Source organism: Typopeltis vanoorti, chromosome 21, assembly GCF_054136105.1.
Source record: "Typopeltis vanoorti isolate ZY-2024b chromosome 21, IOZ_Tvanoo_1.0, whole genome shotgun sequence".
NCBI lineage: Eukaryota > Metazoa > Arthropoda > Arachnida > Uropygi > Thelyphonidae > Typopeltis > Typopeltis vanoorti.
In genome coordinates, this window is record NC_143569.1 from 90,467,127 (window position 1) to 90,485,279 (window position 18,153).

The 18,153-nt window shown below is 36.2% G+C and overlaps 1 protein-coding gene across 4 annotated transcripts in view; it reads left to right on the forward strand.

Moving 5' to 3' along the window:
• The window catches only part of LOC150095098 (HEAT repeat-containing protein 5B), a 665,516-nt gene that overhangs the window by 518,692 nt on the left and 128,671 nt on the right, over positions 1-18,153 (forward strand). For 3 of the 4 annotated variants that reach the window (XM_090410861.1, XM_090410862.1, XM_090410864.1), the window contains one exon: positions 11,171-11,422. The exons of the other annotated variant lie outside the window; for it this stretch is intronic. In XM_090410861.1, the coding sequence (XP_090266987.1) occupies positions 11,171-11,422 (252 nt within the window). The remainder of the gene's footprint in view (positions 1-11,170; positions 11,423-18,153) is intronic. 4 annotated transcript variants of the gene reach the window in all.

Genomic DNA, 18,153 nt, shown 5'->3' on the forward strand with positions numbered 1-18,153 from the left:
AGACAACTTCAGCAACCGAAAAAAGTGTCTGTGTTGACTTCTGTCGAAAATGCACTTATTACCAGATCCTGAAGTAAGAATGGATATGCTGTTATTCATGATCTGGTAATAAGTGCATTTTCGACCAAGTTCTTGGGACTCATCTTTGACAGAAAACTTACATTTCTAGCACACATTTGTCAACTATGAGAAAAGTGCAAAAAAACTTTGAACCTCCTTCGCACTCTATCCTCTACTGAGTGGGATGCTGATCGAGCTTCATTGCTCCATCTTTATCTTGCACTTTTATACGTTCAAAGCTGGATTATGGGTCTCAAGTCTCTGGTTTTGCAAGACAGAGTAATCTACAATGGTTGGATTCCATCCTTCGTCAAGATATACGGATAGCTGCTGGTGCCTTTTGCACATCACCCACTCAAAGTCTTAATGTTGAAGCAAATGAACTGGCTCTATCACTTCAATGGAAACAGTTATCTCTAAATTAATTATGCTCTAAAAATAAAATCTCTACCAGATCATCTATATTGACTAGTATCTTATCTCTGCACTAGGAAGCTCAATATCACACACATCAAACTGTTATACATCCTTTTGGTATGCGTGTTAAAGAAACTGTGCAAGCTGTTGGTATAAATGTTGACAACATTAGCTACACTAAACATAACAGCATCCCTCCATGGCAAGTTTGCACACCATCCTGCAACCTCTCACTTTGTCAGCTACAGAAATCTTATACTCTATCATCCATCTACCTGCATTTGTTTAATGCACACAGAGCAGCACATGCTGATTTCTTACCCATCTATACTGATGGTTCAAGAACTAATACCTCTGTTGGCTGTGCTTCCTGACATTATCTCAGATCAGATCCCACCAGACTGCAATAATTATACAGCAGAGTTACATGCCATTCAGCTTGTACTTATGCATATAAAAGAAAACTGCTACCAAAAGTGTATAATTTACAAGACTCATTGAGCTCTTTACAGGCTATCTCCTCTCCTATGTATAATCCACATCCAGTACTTCATGAGGTGCTACACCTGTTTCACAAAATGAAAATCCTTAATTTAGATGTTCAGTTCTGCTGGATTCGGATTCCCAGCCACATCGGAATAAGGGAATTGAGGCTGCAGATGCAGCTGCTAAATCAGCTCATTCCTTCTGTACATACTGTTTGACTCTGAATTAATCCTATAAAAACCCTTTAGCAATTTGTATGTCTCAATCATATCTCCCCTTTTCCTCCTATCAACTAATTTCTGCAACCCACAAATCTTCAACCTGTTCTCATAAGGTTCATTCCATAGACCTGCTATCATCTTGGTCACTCGCCTCTGGATCTTCTCCACCTCCTTCCCATCAAGAAGAAACCTAGGTGACCAAATCTGGGCACAGTAGTCGAGATGAGGTCTTATCAAGGCTTGGTACAGAGGTACAATAACTTGCTTGTCTCTGCTCGTCAAAGTATTTTTCAACAACAAAGTGAGTCGATGAGCTGATTTAGCCACTTTTGCAATGTGCCCCCAAACTTCATCTCCCTATCCACCAACACTCCCAAGTCCCTGGCCTCATCAACCTCCTGGAGTACAATTCCACCAATGTGGTATACTGCTGCTAATCTTTTCACCCTAAAATGCATAACCTTACATTTTGTCACTTAAATTGACATCCATTCTCCTTAGCCCAGAACTCCAATCTATCCAAGTCGTCCTGCAAGATTTTGACATCTTCTGCATTCACTATTGCCCTACCCAACTTTGCATCATCAGCAAACAAATGAACTGTTCCTCTTAGATCCTTCCCTATATCGTTAATGAACAAATTAAACAGCAGTGGTCCAAGAACAGAACCCTGTGGCACACCACTAGTCACAGGCCATCTTTTGGACTCTACTCCTGAATAAACTACTCTCTGATATCCCTCCATCAACTACCCACCTATCCATCTCACCAACCCTATATCCATTTCCATATGTTGTAGTTTATGGATTAGAATTCCATGTGGTATCCTGTCAAATGCCTTAGCCAGGTCCAGCAGTATCACTGTAAACCCATTACCCTTACCAGTTCAGCTGTCACTGTGTTATAAAACTTGTGCAAGTTACTGAGGCATGATCTACCCTTCACAAAGCCATGCTGTCCCCCGTACAGTATCTCATTTTCATCAATCCATTCCTGTATTTTTCCCTTGACTACTTTCTCCAAGACCTTGACAACGACTACTGATATGCTGATCGGTCGGTAATTTGCAACAGTAGTCTTGGATCCTCCTTGCAGTGGAACTATTTTCCCCTCTTTCCACACCTTCAGGACTAAACCAGACCCAAGACTCAGATTAAACAACATGGTCAAGGGCACTGATAATTCTTTAGCCGCTTCACGTAAGACCCGTGCTGGTATACCATCCAATCCCACAGATGTATTCACATTAATGTTCTGTAATAGACTATTCACCTCCACTTCATCAAAATTCCCGTATAAACTAATGGTTCCTTCATTTTCTCATTGTCGCCACCTGGATGATATACTCTTGCAAAGTGCTCGCTCAGTAATTCCACTATATCAACTGATTCAGTCACCTCCTTACCATCGGCATTCCTTAAAATCATTCTGCCGTATATAGTTTTTTTTTTTGCTTGCAGCATATTGAAAGAACTGTTTGGGATTCTCTTTAGCTTGCATAGCTAGTTTCCTTTCATAATCTGCTTTTGCTTTTTTTACCACACTCGTTACCCTTCTGGCCTGCACTTTATACCGTCCGTGTGCCTGCAGGTCACCTTTCTCTTTAAATTCCCTCCACAGTTGTTTCTTTTTTTGCAGCCCAAGCTTAATGGTGTTATTCATCCATTTAACCCCTACTTGTTTTACTATTCGGACCCTAGGTATACAATCAGCCATAACCTCCTGTAAATGCTCCTTGATCACTTCCCATGCTCTATCGACATCCAGCCCTTGCAGTTGTACATGCCATAGCACTGATCCAAGCAATCCCCTAAGCTTGTCATAGTTGCCAGTGTTGGATCCTACTTCTTATCAATCAATACATGGATCCGACATTTAGTTATCACGATGTTCTCAACCTAAAAAATAGTTGCTAGTTGATTTCTAATACAAATATAGAGAAAATTTATATTTATAGACTGCGCCACTATATATCTGAATTAGTTCAAGAATTGAAGATAAATCAACCCTCAACTATTTCTCCTTAATATATATACTGGCCGAGTATATTTGACTTACTTAATTTACCCGCTTTGGTTTGAATATTTTATGAATAGTGCAGTAAAAGAGATTCAGGCAAAATACAACTTTAGATAAACAAAAACAAACATTTAATTTTAAAATCACAAATTTTACACTTAAGTTTAAATCAGTAATTAAGATATCACAAACATTTTAACTCCTCAGGTAAATTCAATCATTCAAGTCATACAATGGTAAATCTGTTGTCTCTATAATACAGTCTTCTCACAGTTCCTCAATAGTTACTGTTAGTATAAGGAAATTCTAGAATGAAACTCTCACACTTCTCTGTATAGGAATATTAATGGTTGGAATAATCTTACCGATAATCTTCTATCTTCATCGACTTATACATTTACACTTTTTACAACTGTAAACACTTTAAACAGTAAACGGCACTCATTAAATAAATTCTTCTAAGCAATAACTGAATTAATCATCCATCACAATACACATAAACAAACGTTGTTGCATAAAGTACTACTGATCACTCACGAAATAAGGCAATACACAATAATTCCTTAACTTTAGGTTTTATATGCACAGTTGTTCATTCCTCCGGCATTCGATTAATTCTTTAGGCACTATAATTCCAAGCACAGCTAACGGTAAACCTCAATTTTACAGCCTCTACTATTCAAGTAACTCCGTGCTTTATTTCAAGATTCTGTGTGTCCTTGACAGGTCGACCCTGAAATTGAATCTCAACTCAAATATCGCTAGTCTATTTAGTAGTCACTCAGCTGTCTTCCGTAGCTATAATTGTTATTCTACAACTTATTAGCTAACTGCTTCTCAACTAGTAGACTTTATTAGCTGCTTGAGTGACTTGCTGACTCGCTATTATCGCACTGTGATTCCCGAATGTCCAATTCCAACCTAATGCCAATCTCTCTCTAATCTCCTAATTTCTGCGTTCATTGCTTTTTATATTCATTCTTCTCGCCTAAATTCTTCTCGTGATTTCTTTCTAAACTCTTTTCAATAAACCTCACGTGGTGTTCCAAAACGTGCTCGCTCACTTACATATGTTTCCATGACAACAAAACAAAATATAATAAAATTGAGCTATTACATAACGTTAAACATTACAAACAGGAATAAATAGAGAATATTTACATTTCAAATAATGTGCAGTTAAATTATCAAATACAAGTTCTTATAATATTAACATAATAATTAAAATAGCTTAATAATATTATTAAGCTATTTTATAAAATAGCTTAATAATACAGTCTTTTCATTATTAATACATATATCTTTGATTAAATAATTAAATATTAGACAAAATTAAGGTAGTTATATGAATATTAAATTGTAAAATAAGTTGTTTACATTAAATAATATTTACAAGTCTAGCCTTTGTGATGGAAGATTATGTTGGATTCTGAAGCAAATAATTACTCTAATCTCTACATAATCAGAATCCAACACCAGCACGGTAATTCCACATATACCCTGTCTTAATCGAAAATTCCACACCTTTAGCTACCTCGCAGGTCAAGACCTCTCACCAATAGGTGGCAGCATGGTCATATTCGTTACAGTCAAATTCTCAGATGCTTTTACCAGGTCAAGCACTCTCACACCCTTAGTATTTTCAGTTACATGCTGTCTCAGATTATTATCCCTTAATAATTGAATAAAATTCATTTCCTTCCTCATATGTGTGTCCTCTCCTCCTTCCAATCAATGTTACCATAGTTGAAATCCCCCATAATAATTACCCTTCTTCCGCTCATTTCATCAAATTGTTTATGCATACTATCTCCACCATCTATTCCATCACCTGGTCTATAGCAACACCCAAATGTATATTTTGTTCTGCCAGTCTCAATCTCACACCAAATAGCCTCAAATGAGCTCTTTTCACTATCCTGTGATACAACTTCTCTCCTTGGCTGCAGTTCATCAGCTATCATTAATAACACTCCTTCCCCCATTTTACACTCTCTCTGTCCCTCCTAAACACACTATAACCTACACATTCTATCCCACTAACTATGTCATCTTCTGTCAGCCATGTTTCACTAATGCCAGTAACCTGTGGCCAGGAAGAGCCAATCAAGGCCAAAAATTCTTCCTTCTTGTTCCTAATACTCCTGGCATTAGTATACACGAAATGCAGAGGTCCCTTTCTCCTTCCCCTATCTTGGTGCGTTATTCTAACTATCCCATTCCGATTTCTTGTCCTGAGTACTGGCTCGGGTACATATATACAGTTGTTAAACTTTTGGCTTTCTCTTTTTTTGTTAGTTTATCAGTTTAATCTTATCATACAATAATTTACTTTCTTGATTCTATCCTTTTGCTTACTTAAAACCTTATATAATCAGATTCTTACCAGCTGCGCCATTGTCGTGTTGTCCCTTCTTCTAAATAATGTGTGTCTAGTATCTTTCTCATTGATATCTCAGGACAACGTATTCAAGTTTAGTGTTTATTATTACAGTCGCGAAATCAATTCTATCGCGTATGTCTCTATGTTAAATAGATTGCATCATTGTTATGCGATCCACATTAGTAATAAGCTTAGCCTTACGTCTCGTTTCTTTTATGTTCCTTCTTACGTAGCTTAACCTTTAAGGGCCACCAGAAGATTACCCGTTCCCTGAATTCTATATATTATCCTGATCACTCAAGCAAATTTATTTTTTCACTGCGCCAGCCTGAGCCTTAAAGTTAGAGATAGACACACTGCCTTTAGGTTAATTATAGAATATCATGTGTTACTGGTAATATAATTAAATTCCTAGAAACTTGGGCTCTCTGGCATAATTTTACGCTTGTTTGCAGTTGTGCCCTTACTTTCAATTGGTGTATTCCCGCACACTCACACGTACTCAGGTTCGATTTTTTATGAAGGGTCAGAGTCAGTCAACATGATCAGAAACACACATAATTAAAGAATTAAACATTTATTAAGTTCAACTAGTGATGCTATACAAGTTAAATTGATCATAAAATCTAAAGTTAAATCACTTCCTTTCATTCACTCTCTCTGTCTTAAATTAATTTTAGTATTCTACTTCAAAGTATCAGCAATTCAATGTCTCCATAACTCAATACATGTTACATTTATGGTTACAATTCATTTTTAACAGTAAGTTCAGAGCATTAGCAAAATTCAATATTTCAATAACTCAATACACATTACATTTAAGATTACAATTCATTTTAATATTAAGGCACTTTAACACACTTTATAACATCTCTCAGAATAAGCATGACAGAATCTCTATCTGATTGAAAGTTCCTAAGGTTTGCTTCAAGAAAACATAGTCATTTTCACAGATCTAAACTTTTCACTCTTTCTTCTAATACAAATTTCAAATTTCGCTCTCTTAAATGTTAGTCAATCTCAAAAGGGCTAGAATAAGTGAGAGTACTTATCTATTCTTATCTTCAGTTTCCTGCCGTCCTTCGTCCTTTGTTTCGAATCTGGTTGTCTCGAGTTTAACGCCACGTGGGTTGCACACGCTCTCTTGGGCTTGACGCTATACTTCTGCTTAGGTTTTTACGTAGATGATTCTTCTCATCACGGCCTGCGATTAATCTTGCTGAAACTCAACTACGGTGTCATACTGAACTCTATTGTAAGTCAGCCCTCAAATATGAGAGCTGAACCGTGAAGAACTCTCGGAGCACACGTAAAAAAAACTCAGGAACAAGAAAAAACGGGGATCATTTACTTCCGTATCGCGGGTTTTATTCGCTCTCCTAGAGCGCCACCTTTCCGAGTTTGAAATTTCTCATCATTTCACCCATTGGTCTCTGTTCGGGTGACTTCATCGATTAACATACAGGACTTCTTGGTTCGGGGAACGTATGCGTCATTGTGCCTTCTAAGATGTAATGCCCGCGGGTATTTCTCTGATCTTAGTGTATTTAGGGTGATCTTTGCCCTATGTCGTTGAATAGTTCGCATTCTTTCACTTGCATTATTTCATTAATAATTCCTCTCTTATTTTGCCCTTTTTTCTGACTTACATTTATGCTAGACACTTAGGTATAAAGTTTTAAAATTCACAAAATTCACAAATTATTATATAGGAAGTTGTTATAAACAAAAAACACATTTTTACTGCTAAACGATAAGTATGCAAGTGTGATTTTATGTAAATTGTTAGATTCTGGAATGGTGGCATCAGGTAAATTCTGAAGTCGCCTATTTCAGATCTAACACAGTCTTACACTCAACTTTCTCACTGATGTCTGCATATCCACTCCCCCCCCCCCTTGGTAGTTCTAGTTTCCCTGGTTCTGCACATCCATTTTCACTTCATTCAGCAACACTTTTTCCAGTCTCCGCACACCAAATCCATTCAAATGCAGGCCATCCATCTTGTATAAATCCATTCGCCCATCAAATTCATTCCACACGTCCAGGAATTTTGCACCACACCGTCTGCATAACCTGCGCATAAAGTCATTTGTGATTATGGCCCTCCTCCTAAACTCCTCTCTGTCATACCGTGGCAACAGACTCACCATCCTAACTCTGTCACTCTTTCGCTACCTTTAACAATACTTTCAAGTCCTCTCTCATAAAAAATTTATCTCCTTTCAATTCATTCATACCCGCCACAACTATCAATTCTTTCACCCTCTGTTTTTGCACTCTAATACTCTTGCTTACATCCTTAAACTTTGCACCCGGCAAGTGCGATTTAGTTAAACTCCCATCTATCACTCCTCTTAATAACGAGTCACCATACAACATTCTTTCCTTCATTTCAGAAACTCTCCCACTCTTACACTTATTTTTCCTTTCAAACACTTGTTTATTTCCATTAGCTGAGGCACTCTGGATAGAGTTTTGCAGGTGCTCTAATTGCCGCTGCGCATTTTGTATCACTGCTTACAACCTAGTGATCTCACTCCCTACAAATAATTCCTCATTTTTTTCATCGTTTAAACCATTTTCTCTTTCTGTATAGTTGCTTTCACTCAATCTTTGATCACCGCTCTCATTGCCATCTTGTACAACATCGCAATTCCCTATCAAGCCACTATTTTCACTCACATTCTGGCTTTCTTCAACCATAACTATCTCATGACCTGACACATACTTCAGTTCCTCACTTTGCTTACACTTCCTGTACATTCTCCCACCACTATCACTTTCCATCCAAACTCCAGCCTCATTCGGGAATGCATACATCCCATTGGACAAACTCCCTCACATTACAGTTTTTGAACAAAGATGTCGTATTTTTGGACACCATTATCTTATGTTGCATTGCCACCATGTGCTATTCCATGAAACGTATCATTAAAATACTAAATTAAATAAAACGGGATTCACACCAAAATCACACAGACTCAACAAGCTACCAAAATTAGACAATATTATGTTATGATTTAAACCAATATTCCAATTTTCACTCAAAATTATACTTATCTTTTGGGAGCTCTCTGAAAATACTACGCATTGTGTAGTCCTCTAGTGGCAAAATTATGACATGATTATATGACATTAAACCTAAAATGAAGCACTGGCATTCTAGTCAACGTACAAAGAGAAGGGAGGAGGTTGTTCTTGCTAGGCTCCGCAAAGGTCACTGTCACCTTATTCTTATTTACTGAGAGCTGATGATCCTCTCATATGTGAAAAATGCAATATACATCTCACTATTTATCATATTCTGGTAGGGTGTCAACAATTTACACGAGAGAGGAATGAAATTTTCACCTATCTAACCAAGCCATATACAGTCAGAGAAATGCTAGCAGAAGCAGGCAGATTGAATGATGTCTTTAATTTTTAGAAAGAATTAATTTGTACAAACACATTTGTACAAATTAATTAAAACACAAACACACTGTATTCCTTAACTTAACTTTTATACATACATATTATTCATTAGTTTAAATTTTGACCATTTATGTATTACTGTAGGCCTTGATCTTGTATATTTGTGTCGCCCTGTTGTAATTTTGTTAATATGTAAATACCACAATGCTAAACTTAATTTTTAAGCTTATATGCTGTATAATAATTCCTTTCTGACTCTTTATGTATTAGTATAATAACATTTGTTGTAATCTTACTATATGTAGATACTACTTTCCTTGACTTGTTTTGTATATGCATATGTTAATTATTATTATTGACACCTCCAAGTAGTCCGAAGACTCATTGCAGGAGGACACATTCCCTGCCTATAGCAGCATCCAACTAAATATCTCTTCCTGTCGATGACACCACTTCACACCATACTTACTCAGAACCATTGCCACTGTTTACATCTTGCATCTTCACTTTGCATGTACATAATTTGCCTTCTATCCTCAACAGAATCCCCCCCCCTCCCTTCTTGTCCTTTCTATCCTCATGGAAAACATCATATCCTTCCATTTCTATTCCCATCATGATATCATGTTCCAACCATGTTTCACTTATTCCAACAACTTTGGGGCAAGTAAACTCAATTAATGAAACCATTTTATCTCCCTTATTTCTGATGCTCCTGGCATTTGTACAGCAATTCACTTTTATGTGTATAACCAGTCCTGCCCATTCCACTTGTAGGTTGTGATTTCCCCACACCTGTATCTCAAATTCCTGTATCACTGCATAACTTGTATATCTCTTCAGACTCAACTAAAACATTCCAAGACCATCTCATTACCATACTGACCATCCTTATACACATGCACTACTACTTTCATCATCTACTGTCTCCCTATCTACCCTGATCCCCACTTCCATGTCCTCTTGCATTCTTGTTCTATCATTATCACTCACATTACTACTATTTTCATTTACAAAATTTCAGTCTCACCAGTGCTGCTCTATCTCTTGTTTCACTTCTGCTCTCTTGCTCACATCACTCATTCATCCTTGTAGGAATAGTCTCTCTGACTCACACCAAATCCATTCAAATGCATTCTACACATTCACAAACTCTACTCCCTTCTCACACAGCTCTGCCAACATGTTATTCATGATCCCTGCTCTTCGCCCCCAACTCACCACTATCATATCTAGGCAACAAACCAACCACTCTTTATAACATACTGTTATCTTTCCCTGTACTCAATAATCTACTGCTCTCCATTCTTACATGCTCTTTATCTCCAAACAAGTTTGTTCCAACAACCACCTCCAGCTCACTTGCTTGTCTACTTCTCTTATTTAACACATCAATTTTCCTGTTAATTCTTCCACCTGGAAACACACCTTATGGATTCTCTCATTTACCACACCTGTAATAATGGAATCTCCATACATCATTATTCTCAAGTCATTTGTCACCTCTTTTTCTCTGCTTTCCTCCGTTTTAATTTTTTGTACTTATCCATTCTTATCAACCAAACTTCTCATCTCACTACGCATGTTTTTCATTTCACTTCTCTTTCTGATCAAGTCATTTTTCAAGTCTTGCATCCTGGCAATTACACTATCTGTCAATCTTTCATTTCCTCATTCTGACATTCCTTCGCTTCCACAGTGTCGCTATACTTTCTTTCACTTATGTAGTTCTGCTCATTTCAGTTCCATGATTTATACAATCATTTGCTCCCACAGTTATGCACTCCTTCATTCCATCATCAGTCAGTTTCGTATTTACCGATAACTTATAGTAACTTGGTCACTGCTGCAGGCCAAGAGGTCATTTTAAGCAGCCTGTGAAGTATGTTATGAAATGGCATATTCCATAACTACTTCACAATTTGAAGTAATTGTGGAATAGTGGTTTAGCAGAAGGGGGGGGGGGGAAATCTAGTATCCCTATTAGCAAACAATTGCATGTCTACGTAGCATCTTTGTATATACGCATTATCACATGATAGCAGAATTTTTATGCTTTTGTGTTATTTTTTATCTTTTTTTAAGCATCTAGTGATATGTTTCATAAATATCATTTTGTTTTATAAAATTTAATTTTGCATAAATGTTTTAAAAATTATTTTAACAGAATTTGGCACTCAGTTACCACATGAAGGAGGAGCCTTTTATACATCTGATACTATGGATTCTGTACATCTGTATTATAGAGATGCGTGGCCACCTATATTGCATGCTGCAGCACTTTGGCTTTGCACTGGAGGTTTTGAAAATCAGTCCATCACAGTTACTAGTCCCACACAGAGGGGTCTTGATTCCTATGTTATTCAAGTAAATAAAAGTTTGGATGATGTCAATACTGATCACTTTCATCTTCTGTTTGGTGGGTACATTATTTTACATCTTTAATAGCATCATGATTACTCATTATAAAATAGCTATTGTTTGATGTGCCTTTTGTTCTTGTCTGTTAAAATAATATTCAGTTTTATGCACAGTTATAGTATTTGTTATGTATGACACTAATAAACGACCTCATGTTTGGGGGTGGGGAGTGATGATAAATGTCTTATTTCATCTTTTACCTTCACATGTTAGGCTTATGTCCTACCACAGTCAAGTATCTTAGCTTCATCTTAGAAACCTAAATAATGCTCTGATAGGATAATTAATCCTATCAGCATAATCTGCTTTGTGTATCAATTGCATGTATTTTCTGGCTGGGTGGTTTCATCTAGCCAGGTGACTTTCATCAGACTAGATGAAAGTCAAAGTTCCAGTAAGAACTCTTCCTTTCCATATGAGACTGACTAATTCACCTTAAGTTGAAAAGATTTTCTCAAGGTTCTTTACATCTGAGATGAGATTTGTGCCAAGGTGTTTCCAACCAAAAATCATTTTATACTTTGAAAATGTGGCAAAAATAGTATGAGAAAGGATATTGAAAGGCTTGATGGAACAAGTGAGAAAGTAAAAATGGTTAGTTTATTACGGAGATACAACAGCAGTGAGCTAAGAAGGAAAGCAATAATAGCAAATGGTTCAAATCACTGATATATAGAAAAAGCGAGTGAGCATTTTTGGATGTGTGGCATGAGTTTGATCATAGAAAAGATTTGTATAAGAGGGAGAGATGACCAGCACTTTAATAGATTTGGCATCAGGTGCCTAGAGAAACTATTTATTGGAATGAGACATTTGAAGAATACATTGTGGCCTAAAATTGTTGGCATTAGTGAAACATGGCTTTCAAAGTTGAATGTTGTAACTAGAATAGAGTTAAAAGAATACTCTTAAAAGAATATTTTTAAGAATAACAGAAGAGATGGGAGAGGAGGAGTGCTATAAATGTTATATGACTTGAACCAGGTTAAAATAAAAACACTTGCAAGCAATAATGGTAATATATTCTGTAGCACTGAGTTTGAGGCTGTATTGTTGGAAGTGGAGGCTATTAGCCTCCAGGGTTGGATGTTGCTGCAGACCTGGAAGTTCACTTGCTTGGGGATGAAGACATGCACCACCAAATTACACTGAGTACTAAACAAGTAATAACTATGGGTGACTTAAATTATCTGTATATTGATTAGGTAGCTGAGAAAACTCATAAGAATACAGAATTTATTCAGCTGTGGCGTGACAACTTTCTCAAGCAGCATGTGAAAGAAGCAACTCTAGGACAAAGAGTATTAGTTTTGATCATAGCATCAAAAGGTGTCTCAGTGAAAGTACTGAGTGCATCTAGTGTGAATAAGCTTGAGAGAAACTATGATGGCTGGTGTGTGTGTGTGTGTGTGTGTGTGTGTGTGTGTGTGTGTGTGTGTGTGTGTGTGTGTGTGTGTGTGTGATGTATTGCCTCCCTCAATCAGTGTTTGATTCTCTGGAGATTTAATAATAGTAATAATTCTCATGTGTCTTTTTTTTGTCTAATAATTCCCAATAATTCTCATCTTCTTTTGGAATTTGATCTCTGAATTATAGTGGAGCCACTGCAAAACATTTATACTTTCATATTTGAGCATTTCTGGTCAAATAGTATCTTATTTCAAGTTTTTATGGCTCCACTTTCCACAATACAGCCTTATTTCCACATTTCAAGTTTTTATGGCTTTTTCTACCTCAGGTATTGATATGTACTCCTGTTTTCATTCCTCTTGAAAATTTTCTACTAGTGTTTCATTAACAGTCTTGCAAAGTAATTACTCTAGACACCTAGGATGTTATTTTCAGTTGCAGTCACTTTTATCATCAATTCCTTTTACAGTACTCTTTCCTCCATTTCTAAGCTTTTAATAGCCTCCAGAACATTTTGCTACCTTCCAGATATTTACCTTCTGTATTCTTACCGAAGTCTTCCCATGACTTCTGTTTAGTTACTTTTACATGTAGCTTAGCTATTACATTTTTCTCTGTATTCTTTTAGGACACCTACTTATTTTCTAAGAGCTTTTGTTACACTTTCTTCTTTTCCAGAACATCTTCTGTAACTTCTTGTGTCCACTATGGTGTTCTTATTTTTCTATACGTGCAGACAACTTCAAGACATCTCTCTAGTTAATGCCGGCCTGGTTGGCCGAGTGGTTAACGTATCCACTTTCCAGCCAAAAGGCTGTGGGTTCGAATCCTGCTGTGGGCATGGATGTTTGTGATTGTCTGTGAAAATACTAGTGGTGGTGGACAGTAGGTGATGCGGTTTGTGGATGATGGATGGATGAGGTTGAGTGGTGGAGACGGAGAGTTGTAGAGTAGGTGCTCTCCCTTGACGAGTCTTTGGACTCCCCGGAGGTGTCTAATAATAATAATAATAATCAATGCTTTCTTCAGAGTTTGCCACTGAGACTCCAAGGTTTGGTTCTTGTTTTTGTACTGTTTCATTTTTTCTTGAACTGTAGACTCAACTGTATAGTTGAGTCTACCATTTATCTGTGAAAGCTGCTATACTTTAATTCTTTTTAAAACTTCCTTACATCTTTTCATTTTTATCCTACTTAAAACTAAGTTATGATCAATTCCAGATCCTCTGTACACTCTTGTATCCTGAATCAGTATAAAGATATCATTATCCACAATGACATGATCAGTGAAAAATTTTTCTTATTGCTTGTGTCTTCTCTCCATGTGAACTTGTTCACATCTTTATTTTGGAACAGTGTTAGTAATTTCTGTTCAGTCCATGTCCTTAGCAAAAATCTAGCAAATACTTACTCATATTATTAGCCTTGCTCTTTTCTCCAAACTTTCCAAAAATGTTTCTGTATGCTTGGTGTGGATTCATTTCTTACTCTGATGTTTAGATCTTCAACAAGAGCCACTTTTTACATTTTCTTTGTCAGCTGCCTACTCTAATCACAAGAAAAATTCTTCTACTTCTTTAGGACAACCTTCTGTGAGATTATAGGCACAAATAAGTTTCATTGTTCATTTCTCCATTTTGAAATTTGTCTACATAACTCTGCTTGAAAGTGCCTTCCAATCTAGAAGATAACTTCTAGATTGGAAGACACTTCATTCTTCATTTTAGTATGAATGCTATTGCTACTCCCTTTCTTTGATCATTATTACCTAAATATAACATCCTATACTTATTATTTATAAAATCTTACCTGTTTTTGTCTTCTTTGTTTCAGTAATTCCAATTATGTCCACATGGAACTTTCCTAGTTTTTTTGCAAGTTCAATTTCCTTTCCATTGATATTTTTTATATTGATGGTTCCTATCTTCAGTTCTTCGGACATTGTTTATTCTTCCTGTACTGGATGTTGAGTTTGAATATACATACTAACCAATACATTCATTTTGCAAAATAATTTACCTACAAAAAAAGAAGGTACAGCCATGGTCTCACCAGTATCCCTTCTCCCCATATTTTTAGTTTAGATATATTGAGGATGCTTTCGTTATCTGGCACACAGCTGCCAAACTTTTAAATGACTTCCTCAGCTATATGAACACCTACAATTTACCATTGAAATGGAAAATCTTTCTTCGATACACTTTTGAGTGTTAATAACTTAAAGTTATTAACACTTTTGAGTGTTAATAACTTTGAGTCATTAACACTCAAAAACAGTGTTGCAATAATGATAATGAGTAAGCTCTTCAGCAAGAGTTAGAAATTATTAGCAATATGTTTAAACAATGATATTGCAAAAATACCATCAATAAAGTAGGATAAAAAAAGCTACACTGTTTTTCTGATTTTTTAAAAATTTCTCATTATTATTACCACCAATAAAATTCTTCATCCATTTATTATACCAAATTCTTTGTGCCCAGAACTAATCTTATATTGGTGAAACTGGATGCATAATTCCGATCCATTAAAAAAAAAAAAGTATATATATATATATATACCAAGTGATTATAAAATAATGTCAAGTGTTCAGAGCCCTCTAGCGAGTAATGTATTGGACGAAATACACCAATATTCAGTAGACGTACACAGTGGAACATGGGGATTCGATTTAACGGGAAAAAAAAAAAAGTACCAAAAGTCGCCAACAGGGGAAATTTTGGCGCTGTTTACCGAGTAAAATGCATTAATTTGCATTATCGCATTTCTTGTGAGTGATCATGCAATAAAAGGTAAGCCTGTGAGATTTCTTATCATTTGTAGACGAACTGCTTTTCGATGCCTCTTACCTTACGTGAGCGTGCTTTGTTTCAAACTCTGTTATCAATGGAACAATAATGCCAGTGCTTGTCTTCGTGATTTTCAGCATATGAAAAAGTTACAAAAAGGACCGATTAGCGTAACAAACTTACAAAAACTGATTCGGCAATTTCAAACTACTGCAACTCTAGCAGTGCAAGTAGGCAGGGGAACCAAACCAATCAATCACCAACAAGTTGAACAAATGGCAGCTGCTATTGTGGAACAGGAGATGACAAATGTGCAGGGTACCAGCAGTACACTAGCAATATCCCAGCAAACGGATATCGCATACACAATGGTGTAGAAAATCCTACATCAGATGTTGAAGTTTTACCCCTATAAAATTAATCATGTTCAAGAATTGGGCCCTGGTGATGCAACCACATGAATCGACTTATCTTTGAGATTGTGGAATCGACTTATGTTTGAGCGTGCATGGAAGTGGATGATGCATGGCCGTGGCAGATTTTATGGAGTGACGGAGCGCACTTTTATTTGAACGGCGATATTAACACACGCAACTGTCGCATTTGGGCTGCAACTAATCCACACGTGTATCTGCAGATGCCTATCCACTCGCCCAAAGTCACAGTGTGGTGCAGATTTACAGCATCTTTTATCATTGGTCCATACTTTTATGAGGAAAATCACCAAAATGCACCAGTGACCTGTTCCTTAATGCTAACAGGTATGCCAATATGCTACAGAAATTTGTGGTTCCACAACTGCAGCAAAGAGGATGTCTTGATTCGACCATCTTCATGCAGGATGGTGCACCACCCCACATCGGACTTCAGGTAAGCATGTTTTGCAACAACATTTCTCTGACACAAGAATTATTAGTCGTGCATTTCCTACGTCATGGCCACCGAGATCGCCTGATCTCATTCCTTGTCACTTTTGGCTGTGGGGATTTCTTAAAAGCATTGTATCAAGGAAATGTACCCGATATTCCAACTTTGAAGAATTGAATAACATTACACGTGAGACAAATCAATTCCTATATGTTGCGAGCCACTGTGGAAAATGTCGTGCACCATATGCAGTTCCTGGAACATCAGAATGGTGGTCATATTGAACCTCATTTGTAATTAACAATAAACGTCATGAAATTGATATGCGCTGTTGTTGGATTCTGATTATGTAGAGATTAGAGTAATTATTATTTGCTTCAGAATCCAACATGATCTTCCATCACAAACGCTATACTTGTAAATAATATTTAATGTAAACAACTTATTTTACAATTTAATATTCATATAACTTTAATTTAATTTTTTTAATTATTTTAAATACTTTAATTTTGTCTAATATCTAATTATTTAATCAAAGATATATGTATTAATAGTGATAAGACTGTATTAAATATTATTAAGCTATTTTAATTATTACTATGTTAATATTATAAGAACTTGTATTTGATAATTTAACTGCGCATTATTTGAAATGTAAATATTCTCTATTTATTCCTGTTTGTGAAAGTTTAACGTTATGTAATAGCTCAATTTTATTTATGTTTTGTTTTGTTGTCATGGAGACGCATGTAAGTAAGCGAGCGCGAGAATTGGAACAGAACGTGAAGAGGAGGTTTATTGAAAATGCTGAAAGTTTACTGGAAAGTTAAAGAGATCTCGAGAAGAATTTAGGCGGGAAAAATGGATATAAAAAGGAGGAACACTGGAAAAAAAGAGCATTAGGAGATTAGAGCATTAGAGATTTATTAGAGAGAGAAGGATTGGCATTAGGTTGGAATCGGGCATTCAGCAATCACAGTGCGATAATAGCGAGTCGGCAAGTCACTCAAGCAACTAAATAAAGTCTACAAGTTGAGAAGCAGTTAGCTAATAAGTTTGTGAATAACAAATAAAGCAACGGAAGATAGCTGAGTGACTACTGAATGACTAGCGATATTTTAGTTGAGATTTATTTTCAGGGCCGACCTTTCAAGGACACACTGAAACGTGAAGCATAGTAAGAAGTAACTAGAGAATAAATAGAGGCAACAGGGTTGTGTTTAATGATAGCGGTGTTTAGAATTATAGTGCCTAAAAAATTATTTGAATGCCGGAGGAATGAACATCTGTACATATAAAACCCCAAGTTAAAGAATTATTGTGTATTGCCCTAATTCAAGAGTAATCAGTAGTGCTTCATAGAAGAACATCTGATTATATGTATTGTGCCCATAAATTAATTCAGTTAATGCTAGAAGATTTATTTTAATGAGTGCTGTTTATTGTTAAAAGTGTTTGTGTGTATGTTGATGAAGGAAGAAGATTAACGGTAAGATTATTCCAACTTTAATATTTCTGTTCAGAGAAGTGTGTGAGTTTCATCTTAGATTTCCCTGATGTTAACAGTAACTATCGTGGAGAATTAAAAGAAGCGTAAAATTAAAAGTGTCTGTTTATGAAGAGGTATTACTGCAATTTTTATTGTATTTGGAACTTAAGGAACT